The sequence below is a fragment of the Cibotium barometz genome, chromosome 65 (assembly GCF_041138505.1).
Source record: "Cibotium barometz isolate CiBa-2024 chromosome 65, ASM4113850v1, whole genome shotgun sequence".
Lineage (NCBI taxonomy): Eukaryota > Viridiplantae > Streptophyta > Polypodiopsida > Cyatheales > Cibotiaceae > Cibotium > Cibotium barometz.
Window position 1 is genome coordinate 17,777,846 of NC_141110.1, and position 16,784 is coordinate 17,794,629.

Genomic DNA, 16,784 nt, shown 5'->3' on the forward strand with positions numbered 1-16,784 from the left:
TATTTAACCACGTAGGGATTTTGCAATAGTCCAACGGAGAGCACCCTCTATGTGAAAGAGGATCATGGCACTTTGATTATGCTAATTCTTTATGTGGATGACATGTTACTAACTGGGAATGACATGAAAAAAATTTCAGCATTCAAAGTTGAATTGCAAACGTCATTTGAGATGACCGATTTGGGATTGTTGCATTAGCAGTGGGCTGCCTCATATACTTATGCAACACATGCCCGGATATTCAGTTTGGGGTTTCCTAGTGTAGCAAATTTATGTACAACCTAGGTACAAAGCATTGGCAAGCAGTGAAGCGGATGTTCTAGTATCTTTAGGGCTCCTTGGATCTTTCGTTGGTATATCCCAGGGGGAGCAGCTTGCAGCTACATGCTTACAGTGATTCGAACTGGGCTGGTTACTATGATACACGGTAATCCACCAGTGGGAATTGTTTCTTTTTGGGGCATTCATGCATATCATGGCTGAGCAAAAAGCAGCCCAGTGCTGTCACATCTACTTGTGAGGCTGAGTACAGGGCAACCTTTACAGCCATAGTAGATTGTGTATGGGTGAGGAGATTGATGATTGACCTCGTGAGTGTCAACAGACACCCACCACCATATTCACTGACAGCCAGAGTGCTATAGCCGTGGCACGAAACCCAATGTTTCATGCACGTACTAAGCACATAGAGATTCATTATCACTATGTCAGGGAGAGGATTCATGTAGAGGAGATCTTATTATCTTACTTCTCTACAGATAACAATGTTGCAGATTTGTTCACAAAGGCGTTCCCTCGAGAGAAGTTCGAAGCTTTCCGCAAAGCTTTAGGCTTACTCTCCTACAGAGAGTGATCTGCTCAGACCTTGTACAGGTTCACATTGCCACTACAGGGGGGATTTATTGGCATATATCCTATGAATTATGGCACATATGCGATGAGTGGTGCCACATGTGAACATGGGCTAACCAAGGCACTTTTCTCCCTTTAGGTTTTTTCCCTTGGATATTAGGTGTGAAAGGACACCACATTATTATGTATTTTGATATTGTGGAGTCAACTCTGTAGCTCCACACTTTTGTATCCTATCTTCTTTGAGCATCGATCACCATCTCTCCCTCTCTTGAGTGTGCTTGCTGCTGTGTTTTTCTGTGTGTCTTTGTTTTCTGTGCAACCCTAACCTAATATGTAAACTTGCAGGTAGCAAGTTTACATATTAGGTTCTTTGAGCATCCTATCTTCTTTGAGCATCGATCACCATCTCTCCCTCTCTCGAGGGTGCTTGCTGCTGTGTTTTTCTGTGTGTCTTTGTTTTCTGTGCAACCCTAACCTAATATGTAAACTTGCAGGTAGCAAGCTACAAAGACGCTATCTTGTGAAAATCAAGAATTATTCTTCCATGGATGGATAACGCTTACTTTCAGGAATATCTGTAGCTCCTTCGAGCATATACCTGGAAGCATTTCAGTTGCGGTCAATTGTTTAAAAGCAAAATGGATGGATGAAGCTTACTTTTAGGAGTATCCGCAGCTCCTTCGAGCATACTTGGAAGCATTTCAGCTGCGGTCAATTGCTTAGAAGCGGGGCGGGGGGGGATGTCACTATTTGGGCATTCTCTGCGCTTCAGGCTCATGGGAGTTCTATAAGATGGATTGGCATGGTCGAGGACTTGTCGTCAACACCAAGAGCCAATAGGCTGGTTATGTAGGTAGGGGATATTGATCTGCGTCCATATCTAGAATAAGGTACCATGGGTTACTAGCTAAATGAAATGGGAAACTGTTCCATGGTGCATTCTTGCATTGTATTTATGCGTGTAAGATTTTGAACTTATTTTTGTATGAACTGTTTTGTTGCATGCGTGAATTGTGTGTGTAGTTTATGAATTGGGGACGCCCTCTTGTGAACCGTGCGAGTGAACTGTCTTCTGACCTCGCTTGTGGGATGTCGACAAGTGGTAAGTATACTATTTTACTTTATGTTGCTCATTTTATGAGCAAATGGCAAATTTTTTGTTTTGCAGGTCCACACCTCATTAAAGTTCGGGTGGACAATTCATAAAGAGGTTGGACCAGTTTCCACTCCCGGTCGGCCACGCACATATTTAGGCGTCCTTTTTTGCATGTTATGAGCTTTGGGCGGCCTCCCACATGTCAAGAGGAGGGATGGTTTGGACGGGTGGCCCAATAGGCACTCACCAGTCATCCTCTACATGTTGGAAAAGCTTATCTTCCCTTTCTCTCCTCTCTCTATAAGTGAGCACCAACCATGTGGGGGCTTCTCTTTTCATTTTTGGACACACACACTTATGAGAAAGCTGATTTTCTTGTTTTTCATGATTCCCATAGCCATGAAAGCTTGAGAAATCTTGTCTTCTACTTATTAAGTCTCCATATGATCACCAATTTACAAAATTCCTCTTCTATTTATGAATATGGAGCCTCCTAAATATTCTATTGTCCCCAAATTTTTTGTAAACCCTAATTTACAAAAACCCTAATTCTGTTAGAAACCCTAATTTTGGGGCAACCAAGTACATCTATAGCCCTCTACTTTGGAGATCTTTTGCACCCAAAAGCTCGAATTTCAGAGTTTGAATACCTACTAAAAACCCTAATTTATAGAAACCCTAATTTCATCCGAGAGTGGAAATGGACCGCTGGAAACGTGAACATCAAACATACGATGGTTGTACTTAAAAGCAAGAAGCAGAATTGCGGTAAGAGCTCATCTAAGCTCTCTTTCCCTTACTCAAGATCCAAATACCAATCATTATGGTCCTATGTCTCGGTCTTGGCACACACAATGTTTGTGTATGGATGCCAATGGAGCATAGTTGCATTTGATTAGCTATGAGGGATCGAGGAGTGAGACTATGAAATCAAATGGAAGCTATGGAAGCAATCAACCGCATCAACAACCATGTTTGAATAGCTGTTTTCATTTGCATGAATGCCTATGGACAGTTTGGCATGCGAATGCCCGTGAAGCTTGTAACAAGAACCTTGACAATACAATCTATTACAAGGGGGTTCGCTCCGGCCCTAGTACAATGTGCAAGTGATTTCAATTTTCAGCTTTGTTAAGCTTCATTTTGTGGTGCCATTTTCAACTTGTTTAATTGCGTTAATTGCTTAAGTGTAAGGCAAGATTGTGCTCAGCCTCGAATGGGGGGGTCTCATTTTGGGGTCCGGATGGCTAGACCAAGATGTGGAAACCTTCCGTTAAGCGCACATCGGCGTGAAGTTGTGAACACAATTGGGATGGGTGACCTCTGAGGACTTGCCCTCCACCCAATCTCCAACACCACCTCTTCATGAGATGCTTGCTGTCCACATAGCCTGCAACAATTTCTCAGCATTTAGCAACGTTCAACCATCGCTTCAGCATTCAGCCAACATTCAGTCATTAACGCAAGGAAGGAGAGGTCCATGTGCTGCACCTACAGCCTGTAGAGTAGAAAACACAACACATCTAGGGATGAAATCGGCAAAATGCAGCACATCCAGGGGCCAAATCAGCAAAACGGGTTCATCTCAGGCCCGAATCAGAAATATGGAGAGCATCAAGGAAAGTATCAAGATAGAAAAGTTCAGTGGCATCAACTTCTCAACTTGGTAGACAAAGCTTCGTCTTTATGTGATGAGGGACAATTTATGGTCTATGGTCAATGGCACCGATAAGAAACTAGGCAACAACGAAGGAGCTGAGAAGATTCAAACGTGGCAAGACCGAAATGACAAGGTCATCGCTTTCATTGAGCTTGCATTGTCTGACAATCTTGTTCACCATGTGGACTTCAACAAGAGTTCTAATGAGGTATGGGACAAAATTTGTTTGGCAACAAGATAAATAACTCAAAGGTATTCTTGAAGCAAAAATTGTTTGCTTTAAAATAAGTGAAGAAGAGGCCTTGGAGAACACTTGAGCAAACTTGGCTCCTTTCTCCAACAACTCTCAAGCCTGGGAGTGAATGTTGAAGAAGATGATAAGAAGGCTGTTCTTCTATTCAGCGTAGAAATCACCAAGTTTTCAGAGATTTTGACATTTCTGAGAGTGACAAGAGAAACACCCTTTGATGACATGCTTTCAATGTTAATAGAAAAAGACTGTCATCTAAGGATCAAGGGGAAAAGGCATTTGATGTAGACAAAGCTATGGCAACTAATTGGAAAGGAAAGAAAGGGGGCATAACAATCAAGTGCAATTATTGCAAGTGTAGGCCACTCTATGGGCTATCCATAGGTGTCACTCATTCCTTGGTATGTGCCTTGTAGGCCTAGATATTATCAGTTAGGACCTATGGTATAGTTAGTACTAGTTCCGATGGGGACACCTAGTACATGTATGACACCCAGTTAGGGGTTCATCATATTAGGTGTATCTTTTGTAGTTTTTATCACTTCAGCAATACATCTACAGCTGCACGCTTTGCTTCTTGCCTTCCTCTCCTGTTGCTTCTGTTGTCCACTCCACCCAACAGTGGTATCAGAGCAGGTTTTGCCCTTCAGTCCTCGCCAGTTTTAGCCTTCCCGAGCCTCCCCTTGCTCATTGGCGCTGATTTCTTGCTGGTCGACTGGTCTCTACTGCGTGAATCCACACGTGTGAGCTCCTACAGCTGTTCAGAGGAATTCCATCGCTGATAACTTGCTTATTGCTGCTTCCAACGTTGAGGCGACTGCTTCTAGGCCTTGCTACAGCATTTTCGAGGTCTTCTACAGCACCCGTGGCCATCTGTCGCCACTTTTTGTATTGCAGATCCAGGCGCCCAGCTCCTACGACCTCAACCAGACGCAGATCCAAGCGCCCAGCTCCCACTTCCTCTTCTTGCTGGTCATCACTCTCCCAGGAGGCTTCCCATTGCCATTTTCTAGAGTTACCAGCCATTGTTTGAAGTTTTTGGCATAGCTGTGTTCTATAAGTCAAGACGGCGGCAGAGTCATTGCAGCCAAACATGGGCAGCTTCCACATGGTCCAGTAGCGCCCGTCGTAGTAGCCACCCCCTTGAAGTGTTCGCGGTAGACGCTCCCAACCTTGTCGAACTCCAGACAAGGGATCCGCCCCTACTTGGTGCAAAAATCAGACACCCATGATTGAAATTCTTGCATTCAGTTTGAATTTTGCCTGGTAAGCTTTCATTTTCATTTCCAATTTGCTTTGGCAAATTTATCCCTTGGAAATTTGGGCCTTTGCTCGCATTTGGCCTTCTTGCAGCGGGGATTTGTCTTTTCAGGTATATTCAAATATTGCTGGCAGATTTCAGTTGGTCATACAGTTGGTTTATGCCTGGAAAGCCTTGAGGCTTGTGGAGTTAGTAATTGGTATTTGCAGTTGAGAGCTTGAGGCTCCTAATCTTGCCTTTGTCACATTTGGATTTGTGCATTTGTCTGCTCAATGGCCAGTGGCAAGGATGATCTTTTTGGGGCTTTCGGTGCTGACGACAAGCTTGATGGGGTGAATTATCCTATGTGGTCATTTATGATGAAGCATGTCTTGGTGGCCAAGAATTTGTGGAATATTGTGAATGGCAATGAGCCTAGGCCTGTCAAGCAAGCTACATCTTTCACTAGTGATGTCACATCCAGTGGTTCTTCCCGTGCTGCTTTTGTACCTCCTACTTAGGAGATGATTCAGTGGGATGGCCGTGATGCTAAGGCACAGGCATTGATTGCTCTTTCTGTTAAGAAGAGTATTGTACCTCATATCAGATCATGCGTTACTGCTAGAGAGTCTTGGGATAAGCTTGCCTCTTTGTATCAGGTACGCAACGAGGCCCGTGTTGCCTATCTCCGCAAGCAGTTTAAGGATCAACATATGAATGAGGGTGATAGCATGGATGCCTATTTGACAGCTATCAAAGATTTGAAAGAGCAATTGGCCAACATTGATGAGGATATTCTTGATTCTCAGCTTGTATCCGGCACATTGGATGGATTGCCTGACTCTTACCAAGGTTTTGCTACTACCTTGAGGTTGGTTGCCATGGGCAATGCCAACTACTATTCCTTTGATCAGTTGGTTGCACTTTTATTGCAGGAGGAGCAGAGTCGCTCTAACAGAAATGCCAGTATGCGTTCTGATCAAGCATTTGCAGCTAATGATAGGAATAAGGGAAAATTTCAGAAATCTGCCCCTAAAAATACAGCAAATCAGTCTTCTTCTTCATCATCCCAGGGTGATCAGAAGAAGAAGAAGAGGTGTAATTACTGCAGGGTTGCAGGCCATGATATAGCTGAATGCAGGAAAAGGATTGCTTCTGAGAAGAAGAAGAAAGAAAAGGGACTTGCGGTCTCCACTGCCTCTGGCAATGATGCCATTCCTAATGAGCATGCTCATTTTGCCACGGAATAGTCTTGGAGTTTCATAGTCCAATGCCATTATGATCCTTCTGTACATGATGCTGCAGGTGATGCTTGCATGTTAGTTTCAGCTTCCACGTGGTTCTTTGATAGTGTTGCTTCTAAGCACATCACTTTCTGCAGGACATTGTTCACTTCCCTTGCTGATGCCCCAAAGGGGGGTTCTGTGACGTGTGCCAACAATGCATCCTATATGGTTAAGGGTGTTGGGCAGGTTGCAGTCACTTCAGTTGCAGGCAATGTTGTCACTCTGGAGAATGTATTGTATATGCCAGGCATACGCAAAAATCTTATTTCCATTTCAGCTTTTGTTACTTGTGGACATAAGATTGTTTTTGATGGGCATAGGTGTGCAATCTATGACTTGAGTCATGCCGATGCTATTGTTTTGACTGGTACTCTTCAGGGGGGCTTGTATAGCCTAGATGCATATGATAGATGCAGTGACAGTTCAGCCCATGATGCCCATGCTGTGGATGCAGATGTACTCCCTGACACATATTTATGGCATGAGAGGTTTGGTCACCTCAATCTTAATGCCTTGGTACGGTTGCCACAAATGGTTGAAGATATGCCACAGATGCGCATGCCTACTAAGAAACATATCTGTGAAGCTTGCCTACTTGGCAAGATGCGCCGCTTTGCTCTCTCCAAAGATGGCAGAGTTGGGGCATCTCGCAAGCTATTTCTTGTTCACAGTGATGTGTGTGGTCCCATGAAGACCGCATCTATTGGTGGCTTCTACTGAAGGAAATATGAAAGCAAGAGACTAGAAATGAAACAAGAACACAAATGAAAGACAAAGAGTTACCTTGAGATGAGTGTAGACAAGACACAAGATTGATTTATTCATTGATGTGACACCTACAATTTATAGGTGAGAAGTACAAGATTGAGTAGACTCACTTATGGGATAAATGTAGAGGTGCCACATGGCACTAGACTCAAGACACAAAGACTGAACTGAAACTAGACTAGAGAAGTAGTACACCTAGTGTGCACTTATTTCCAACACCCTCCTTAAGTGGACACTAGGAGGAAGACAAAAGACAAGACTATGACATGACAAAAGATAAGACCAAGATAGAGAGACTAGACAAGGATTGAGAGACAAGCTAGAAGACAAGATGGACAAGACTAGAAGACAGACATAAAGACTGATAGACTGTGAAACAAGACATGAGAGACAAAAGATCCTGAGACACCCCTCCTCAAGTGATATCCTCATATGGGTCCACAAGGGTAGGGACAAGAGTCGATCATAGACAGAGAGAGAGAGAGAGAATCAGCCAGTAGAGTGGTCCCACAGAGAGAGAGACTAGAAGATAGACATGAGAGAGACTGACAAATAAAAGATAAATGGGGACATAGACAAAATGCCAAAGAGAATGTGGGTAGCTAATCCACAAAAGAGAGGCATATAGACTGATAGACAGAGTGTCAGAGACATATGACTGTAAGATCACACAAGATAGACACATAGACAGAGAGACTGACTGATTGTAGATAGACAGAGAGATGGGCCTTGATAGATAATCCCTCCTCAAGGGCAATCCTCCTGCTAGAGTGAGTAATGCAGGGGTGCCTCTTGGATAGGGACAAGGATAAGTCCATGTAGACAAATAGACATGATATTACCCCATGATCTACATCATTGGTGATCAATGGTGGTAGATAGCATGAAAAACATAGATAATTATGAGAGAGATGGGAAGGTCTTACCAGATTTGGCAGTGTCTAATCCCGTGCAAGATAGAGAAGTAAATGAAATTCAGAACTGAGATATTTTTTTATTTTTATTTATTTATTTATTTATTTATTATTTTAAAGAGATAGAGAGTAGACTGAAAATAGAACACATCATACACTTGATTTCTGTTTTAAATTTGCTGCTGCAGGTCTGGCTGGTCCAATGGACAGCTAACCCACATGTTGATGAAGAAGAGAGTGGCATGGATGCAGATGATTGCAAACCGTAACATGGCAGCAGAGATGAGAACAGATCCGACATTGACTTCCCTTTCACTGAAAGTTCTGTTGAAGAGGATGAGGGGAGTGGTTCTGATGAGGTAGGCGAAGACCCAAGCTGCAAGGAGGCCACAAAGCAGGAAAAGAGAGACAGGTGTTAAGGCGAGCACCGCAGTAAAGAGGAGGGTGTTAATGTTATTGAGGCGGAAGTGGGCGCCGTTCTTGCGGATCCGGCTGCTTGCTTCGGCCAGAGAGTCTGGCTTGGCGAAGGATGAGCGGTCCACGAGCTCCCGCCATGGCCGGCTCTGCGAGACGGTGTGCTGCCAAGTCTTTGAGATGCGGCCCAGAAAGGCGCCAGCAGCTGCCCGTGAGGACACTAACACTGATGTCGGAGCTCCTCCTACTACTGTCCCGACAGTAGTAGGGGTGTCTTGATTCGCCATCGCTTGATAGAGAGAGAGAGGTTGGTGCACGTCAGAGAGAGAGGCCCACGGCGATGGAGGCTTTGCACCGAACGGATCAAAAACGAGAGAGAGAATTGAACCAAGCAGACACCAGCGGGCTGCGCTGAATTGAGTGGGACAGCTTGGAGAGAATGGCGAAAGCTCAGAGGAAAACATGGAAACCCTAAAACCATGGCTCTGATACCATGTAGGAAATATGAAAGCAAGAGACTAGAAATGAAACAAGAACACAAATGAAAGACAAAGAGTTACCTTGAGATGAGTGTAGACAAGACACAAGATTGATTTATTCATTGATGTGACACCTACAATTTATAGGTGAGAAGTACAAGATTGAGTAGACTCACTTATGGGATAAATGTAGAGGTGCCACATGGCACTAGACTCAAATGTGCCTTGTAGGCCTAGATATTATCAGTTAGGACCTATGGTACAGTTAGTACTAGTTCCGATGGGGACACCTAGTACATGTATGACACCCAGTTAGGGGTTCATCATATTAGGTGTATCTTTTGTAGTTTTTATCACTAAGGCAATACATCTATAGTTGCACGCTTTGCTTCTTGCCTTCCTCTCCTGTTGCTTCTGTTGTCCACTCCACCCAACAGCAAGAAGATTGGTCACATAGAAGCAAAATGCTTCAAGAAGATGGCAAAGGAACATGAAAAGAGCATGCGAACCTTGTAGTTGAAGAAGAACAAAAAAAAGATCATGAACCAGAAGAAAAGGCATTGACAGTGACCATTGTACCAACAATGGAGAATCTTTGTCTTAAGGAGGAAGATTATGATTGAGCCTTCTAGTTTCTATTATGTTTGAGTCATGGGTTCTCTGCTCGGGAAGTCCCCCAAATCTAAAAGCATGCACTTGGGAGGTTTTCTAATCACAAGAGTATCATTTGAGCCATGCAACATATTTTTCTTGTGCTTGCTATCACATCTCTCTCTCTCTCTCTCTCTCTCTCTCTCCCTCTTACTCTCTGTGCACCAACCCTATGGTTTGAACCTCCATCTGTATGCTTGCACATGTATCATCCTGGCACCATGGATTCCTAAGAATTAAGTAAAGACACTTTGTACTTTTTCTTAAGAAAAGACTTTTTGATTAAGTAAAGCAGAAAACACAAAGATCAGAAGTTACCACCACAGTGTGACGTGAGAAAAGGGAAGCATTGTAAATAAATTAGGTGTACCATGATGTGTACTGCTATAATGCTATGCAGCCACACACACTCTCATTTAGAGTTTACAAAGATTTGATCTATTTGGATTGCAAGATGCATTAAGTATGTTTAATTTGCTTTTTCGGATTCCAAAAGAATTGAATGTAAAATTGAGGCTGAAGTTTCTTTGAATGATGACAAAGTCCCTGCACAACTTGAGAACAAATTTTTTACGCTTCTTCTCGGTCCATGATCTGTGATCTGTAAGGCGGGAGAGGGGGGTTTGAGGCATGAGGAGTTTGGATCACAATATTATATCCAATCTTATCAAATAAGAGTGTTTAAATTATTCTATTTGTAGGCTGATTTCGCAGGTGCTTAAATGCTTCAGGAGTAATGAAGTATGGAGAGACACCAAGCTAGGAAGCTTGAGTGGTTATTTGTATGGTATTATATAGTGGCTTGGTAGTCTCTTCATCTTGTTAAGTGTTGGAGACTGCTGTTGGGAGGTGATTCTATCCTTGGCAATGAATGGCATACACGTGTGTGAACTGACACAGATACAAAATATCTTTAGAGACATGACTCTGGAATGCATGATTTGTATTATTAGTTTTTCTCCTGAGGATATGGGACAAATGTTGTAATCGTGTTTATCCTTTGTTTTCTCTTTGATATGCATGTTTACTTATTGGGCATTTGTCTTCTTTGTCAGCTGATTACTCAAGATGCATTCATACTTACTTGAAAAGAATGCAAGGAAAACTCGTTGGATTGCTTAAGTGACTTCCAAAAGTCCATGCCTGTATCTGATGCCAGAATATTGTTTCTGTTGATGCATGGGCTGAAACCAGTTTCGTGCGTTCTCAGACCAGCTGTACCGGACACCCACACATCATAAATCCGTCAGAGATGATGTCGTAAATCAGGTTTTGGATCTTACTTTTTTTTTAATTGCTTTTATTTGTTATTTGCATGATTCTTTGTTCTCATTTTCTGTACATGATCTCATTGTTTGTCCACCTTATTGTGCGAGTTCAACTTGTCTAGAACATGCTCTTATGGATGGTGCTTTACTATCACAGCTGATATCACATCCAGAGTTTTATGAGGGATATGTACCGATGAAGTACAGTGACTATGTTAAAAAATTGGCCAAGTATGTGTCTCTTTGTTTTCTATGTAAGACAATTTAAGGAGCGAGGGAGGGGGACTTCTTTAGTTTTATGGATGTTGGCAAACCAGAACTGCTAAAGATGTGATTTAATTTTGCAAGGTCTGGAGAATGGGGAGACCATGTTACACTGCAAGCAGCTGCTGATTTTGTATGCACAAGTCTCGATGAACTCTTTGTTTTGTTGTGGCCAAAAAACAGTTTCTGAGGTTTTCATGATGCTAGAATCATCCCTTCAAAATTGTATTTGTTATGATAAAATGAGCAAAAAATGTTATGGATTGGGTATAGATGCAGTTAGCAGTTTTCCAAAAGCAATCGCTCAACAACAAATTGAGAGAGAGAGAGAGAGAGAGAGAGTAATATTAACGTCTACGAAAGACCCCAAAGATCTATGAGACCAGAAGTGATACAATGGTACCATGGATATACCGAGCCATGGAAAACTGAAAGAAAAAGTAAAGAGAATACATCTAACACTAGTCCATGTATAGGTAATCAACAGATGATCCTATGTAGAGTGAGATATGGCGTGATCAGCTAATTGGCTAGAACTGATGATCTAACACTAGTCCATGTATAGGTAATCAACAGATTATCCTATGTAGAGTGGGATCTGACTTGATCAGCTAATGACAATACCTACCTTGGCTAGAACTGATCTGATGGTTGAGGGAATGTTAGGCCTATGTGATGTGAGCATGTCATAATGGTGGAGAGTCTCCTGGATCCGTCTCCCTGGGATGAAGGGTCATGGTGCTCTAGATTGAGGGCATCTAGCCTGCATGATAGATCGCTCTCTCTCATTGAGAACTCCTTTGGGTGCGGAGCCGAAGTGCGGCATCGGTGGTAGGTTCTGATGTCAGAGCAGAGGCACTGGTATGGGTGGTGGACTCTAATGTGGATGCCTGTACCGTGAAGAAATATGTGATGGCTCTTTGGGAGTGTCCTATCGAGGCTGAGCCTGTGTTTTGGCGTGCTGCCTCATTACTACTTCCTTGTGTCATCTCAGTTCCATCAAGTACATGCCCATCCATCTCTGATCCTCATACTGAATCACCCCTGCGGAAAAGGCAGTTGAATCTCCTCCATATCTCATAGTAGGCTGGGCAGTTAACAGAGTCTGTACCTCTCCCGTGGTAGTGTGCAGATAGTGTGCCTCACCCTTACCTCTCCCCATATCTCATAGTGGGCTGGGCAGTTAAACAGATAGCCTGCCTCATCCTCTACCTCTCCCGTGGTACATACTGTACGCATCCTCCCCTCCCGTGAGGAGGGCAATCCAGCCCGTCTGACCGTCTCCCTGTCTTGATGTAATTGTGTAGAGGACTCCAGTGCTGGGCATGAGAGGCTGTCTTTTTCACGAGTGTATACATGCTGAATGTAAGTGACGGTTTGAAAGAGGGCATCTATAACCAGTATGTTCTCTGTCCCATCCTCTTTGCAATAGAGCTCATCACATCCTCTAATACTGCTCCGTACATCTTGGCCATTGTGTGGCCAATCAGAGTAGTCCTGTAATTACCTGTATCTCCTGTTTTGTGGATGGGGACGATGATGTTGGTGGTCCAAGAGGGGGGGGGGGGAAGCCTTCATGAAGTGCACTTGTGAGCAAAGTGTTCCGTGTTTAGATCCTCATGATCTTTTGCTCTCCCATTATGCAACTTTTGAAAAAGCCCTAGTAACATTGAGAGCATCGAAGTGGTAAGAAGTGGGCCAAGGAATGTGTGGCATTTGTGGTATAGGCTGGTTTGGCACATCATACAACTATTGTGCATAGGCTTTCTAGAGGCTAGGGTCTATGACAGGTGTGGGGGTTCTTTATGTACGTCGTTGTGTACTCATACATGGAAGGACTGAACCATGGTCTGTGCGAGGGAGTGAGCCATGCTCTAGTATGACACAAATTCGTGTTCGCTTTCCTCCAAGTGTGTGAGTCTAGTGGCGAGGCTACTTTGACTCTCTCAATGACTCTTGTATCGACAATCTACTTTGACACACTTTTGTTTGGGTAACCTGTCTTCATATTTGCATTGCATTGGATTATCTCGTTGGAGAGCCCTTGGAACATTGTACACAGATTAAATACTCCAATAATATTCCGGCTTCTAAACAGTTGTCCTTAACTGAAAAGCCTGTTCAAACACCATGGTATGCCTATGTCCATTGTGGGGGATAGAGATCCCAGGACTACCAACCTCTTTTGGAGAGCTCTGTTTAGCAATATTGACACTAAGCTGGATTTTTCTCTGGCTTATCGCCCCCAAACGGATGGGCAAAGTAAGGCTGCAAATTTAGGTGCGTTGGATCTTCTCAAATGCTATGTTGCAGATCAAAAAACAGCTTGGGAGAAATATCTGTAGAGTTTGCATATAACACATGCCTTGACAGGAAAGGCTCCGTTTGAGACTATATATGGCAAAGTGATATTGCCACCCATCCTACTTACTAAGGATGAGATCTTTGTAGCAGATGAGTATGTCACAGATCTTGATGTTGTCTTTGCACAAGTACGGACAGCCATTGCTCTTTCACAAGATAAGAATAAAAGGGCTTCCGACAAGCATAGAAGAGAGGTGGACATCCGAGAGAATGATTGGGTATTGCCATAAGAGGCCAAGAAAGGAGGGGGCATGTCCTAAGCTCTTAACTAGGTATTAGGAACCTTTTAAGGTGATCAAATAATCAATGAGGTTGCTTTCCAGCTTTCATTACCTGATCATTGGAGGATTCACAATGCCTTTCACGTGAGTCTATTGCAGAAGTATGTGGGACCAGAGCCAGAAGAGCATGACACAGAAGAAAGGCCAAAGAAAGTTCTCCAACCTCAGGTGATTGTGTTTCACAAGGAGAGAAACCTAGTCAAGAACTAGCCAATCGTCGCTCGCAAATGGGTTAATGAAGACTACTTCAAAGATTACCCACAACATTTTTAAGTGTATTTGGACTTGTGCCACAAATATGCTGACCATATGGTCAGCTTAATGGTCTTTGTGACGGGCAAGAAGTATGCTTGCTTGCTAAACCTATCAACAATGGTCCAAATAGCATCATTGCCTTGTTGAGTACGAGGCAAATCCATGATAAAGCCATTGCAATACTTTGTCATGGCTGTGAGGGAATAGGCAATGGCTGAAGCTAACATGGAGCATTTTGCTTGTCAAACTTGACCTTTTGGCATGTGATACATGCACATACATATGCCTCAATATCCTTGCACATACCTGGCCAAAAGAAATAGCTCTCAGTCATGTACGTAGTTGGTATGACACCTCTATGTCTTGCATATGGAGGAGCATGGTACTCATCAATGACCTTTTGCCTCATGTTTGACAACACACATAGGCAGTTGTCCTTCATGAGACACCCCTCTTTGATCACATAAGAGGCATGTGCATGACCAGCAATTAGATGAGTCCATATATGCCCAAAATCAACATTTGTATGGTACAGTTTACACATGGCAGGCAAGTCTCCATGTGAGGCAACTAACATTGCAGCCACATATGGCTTTCTGGACAATGCATCTGCCACCACATTCTTCTTTCTTGGAGTGTGCATAATCTGAAAACATGGACAAGAAGATTGCCATTCTCATATGCTTCTCTGAAAGCTTTGATTGCGCTAAGAAGTACTTTAGGCTTTAATAATCTGTCTTGACCATAAAATCAGCTCCAAGAAGGTAGTGTTTCCAAATTGTCAAGGCATGAATTAGAGCCAACAACTCCTTCTCATGGATTCCCAAAGAAAGCTCGACATCATGCAAACGTTGGCTTTCCTAAGCTACGTCATGTCTCTCTTGATTTAGGACAGCCCCAATGCAACTTCCGAATGCATCACACTCTACATAGAAAGGTTTTTGCAAGTGTGGGATGACTAACACAGGTCCACTCATAATGGCATCCTCTTTCTCATCAACTGTCCATTTGAAGACTGTCTTCTTCTTAGTAAGCTGATGTAATGGCAAAGCAATCCATGCGAATTGCCTGTAGTATGAGCATAAACCCAAAAAGCTTCGTACTTCATGTATGGAAGATAGCTTGTGCCGATTCGGAATGGCTTCTATCTTTGGAGGATTCATCTTGATGCCATCCTTTTACACAATGTGGCCCAAATAATGAATCTATGAGAGGAAGAAATCACTCTTCTTTGCATTGATAAAGAGGTTGTGCTTACAAAGCTCTTCAAACACATTAGCCAAGTGTTGGCAGTGTTCTTGCTCATTCTTGGAGAAAACCAAGATGTCATCGAAACACACACATGTGAATTTCCAATGCTCACAGAAAGTGCGATCCATCGTTCTGTCGTGAGACCAAACACCATAACCAAAAAACTCATACAAACCAAATGATGTCTTGAATGCCGTGTTGTGTATATCATGTGGGGCCACACGCACTTGGTGATATCCACTCTTAAGGTCAATTGTTGAAACATGCAGACCCGTCAAGTTTATCAAGGATGTCATCTATGCGTGGGATTGGAAACCGGTTCTTGATGGTAAAGCTTGTTTAAGCACAGTAATCCACACACATATGGAAGGAACCAGTGCAGAAGACAAATGAGCAGTATGGTGAAGAGCTTGGCTAAACCAATCTTGGGTCCAACAACTCCGTCACTTGTTTCATGATCTCTTCTTGGTGTGCTTTGCTTATCTTGTATGCAGGTCTATTTGGCATAACAAAGCAGTACAGGTAATGTAAAATGTTAGCTGGGAGCTGTACGGCAGATGTATGGCAGCCTAGAGCAAGACGGTAGCTATACGGCAGCAAGGGGAGCACCTAAAGCACCACGTTGCTGCCTTATTGCTGTAGCCCGCCTAGCGCCTTACTACTTTGCTCTGTCGTTGTGTGCTATCGATTGCCAACAAGGCTGCCAACTGTCAAGAATGCAACTGCTCCTGGCTTTGCTTACTTGACTCTGTGCGTCTCTCTTGTGTGCCTCTGCCCAGCCATCCTCGCATACGTGCGCTGCCCAATCTAATCAGCACTGCTCCGTCTAGCTCCCCCTTGTCTGGTTGTGGCGTTCGCACTGTCGCGTGGCCCGACTTTAACAACTACTGTGCGCTTGCCCTTGGCACCCATAAGCTAAGCTTACTGAAGCTAAGCCAAGTACATAGCTCAACATCCAGCACTGTAGCTACAGTGACCAGCCGGCACCTCAAATAATAATAATTAAAAAAAAACCTGTGCAGCAAAATCCATGGCAAAAACCTAAAAGGATGTAGACATCAAAAATCAAATTGGGCCTTTTTGAAATGAAGGGTAAATTCATGTTTCCACACTCGTATGTTTTAAGGATTTTCCTTCTTTTGTCAAAGCAAAAATGTTTCCCACATGTTCATTGAAAATTCAACGGGGAGGGTTTCTTGTAACCCCCGGGGAGGCCCAGGGTTTCAAAAAACACTTGACCATTTATGCAATTAAACAACGGAATTGGCTGTATATGGCGATGGTGAGCTTAGAAATGATGAAAAATAGTTTTCATTGTTTAAAAACCTCCTTGAAGCTCTAACTCGCCCATGAGATGACTCTCTCATGTTCAAATAAGCAAGAAAATGCTACAATGCCATGTGTAGAACTGAATTGATGAGTGTGAGGACACCTGTCTCACTTTTATCCTCTTATTTGCCACATGTCCCAAATCCAAAAGCCAAAAAT

The 16,784-nt window shown here is 43.3% G+C and overlaps 1 protein-coding gene across 4 annotated transcripts in view; it reads left to right on the forward strand.

Moving 5' to 3' along the window:
* The window catches only part of LOC147602988 (OVARIAN TUMOR DOMAIN-containing deubiquitinating enzyme 12-like), a 49,590-nt gene that overhangs the window by 16,368 nt on the left and 16,438 nt on the right, over nt 1–16,784 (forward strand). For all 4 annotated transcript variants that reach the window (XM_086797484.1, XM_086797485.1, XM_086797486.1 and 1 more), the window contains 3 exons: nt 10,808–10,882; nt 11,039–11,112; nt 11,230–11,278. In XM_086797484.1, the coding sequence (XP_086653610.1) occupies nt 10,808–10,882; nt 11,039–11,112; nt 11,230–11,278 (198 nt within the window). The remainder of the gene's footprint in view (nt 1–10,807; nt 10,883–11,038; nt 11,113–11,229; nt 11,279–16,784) is intronic.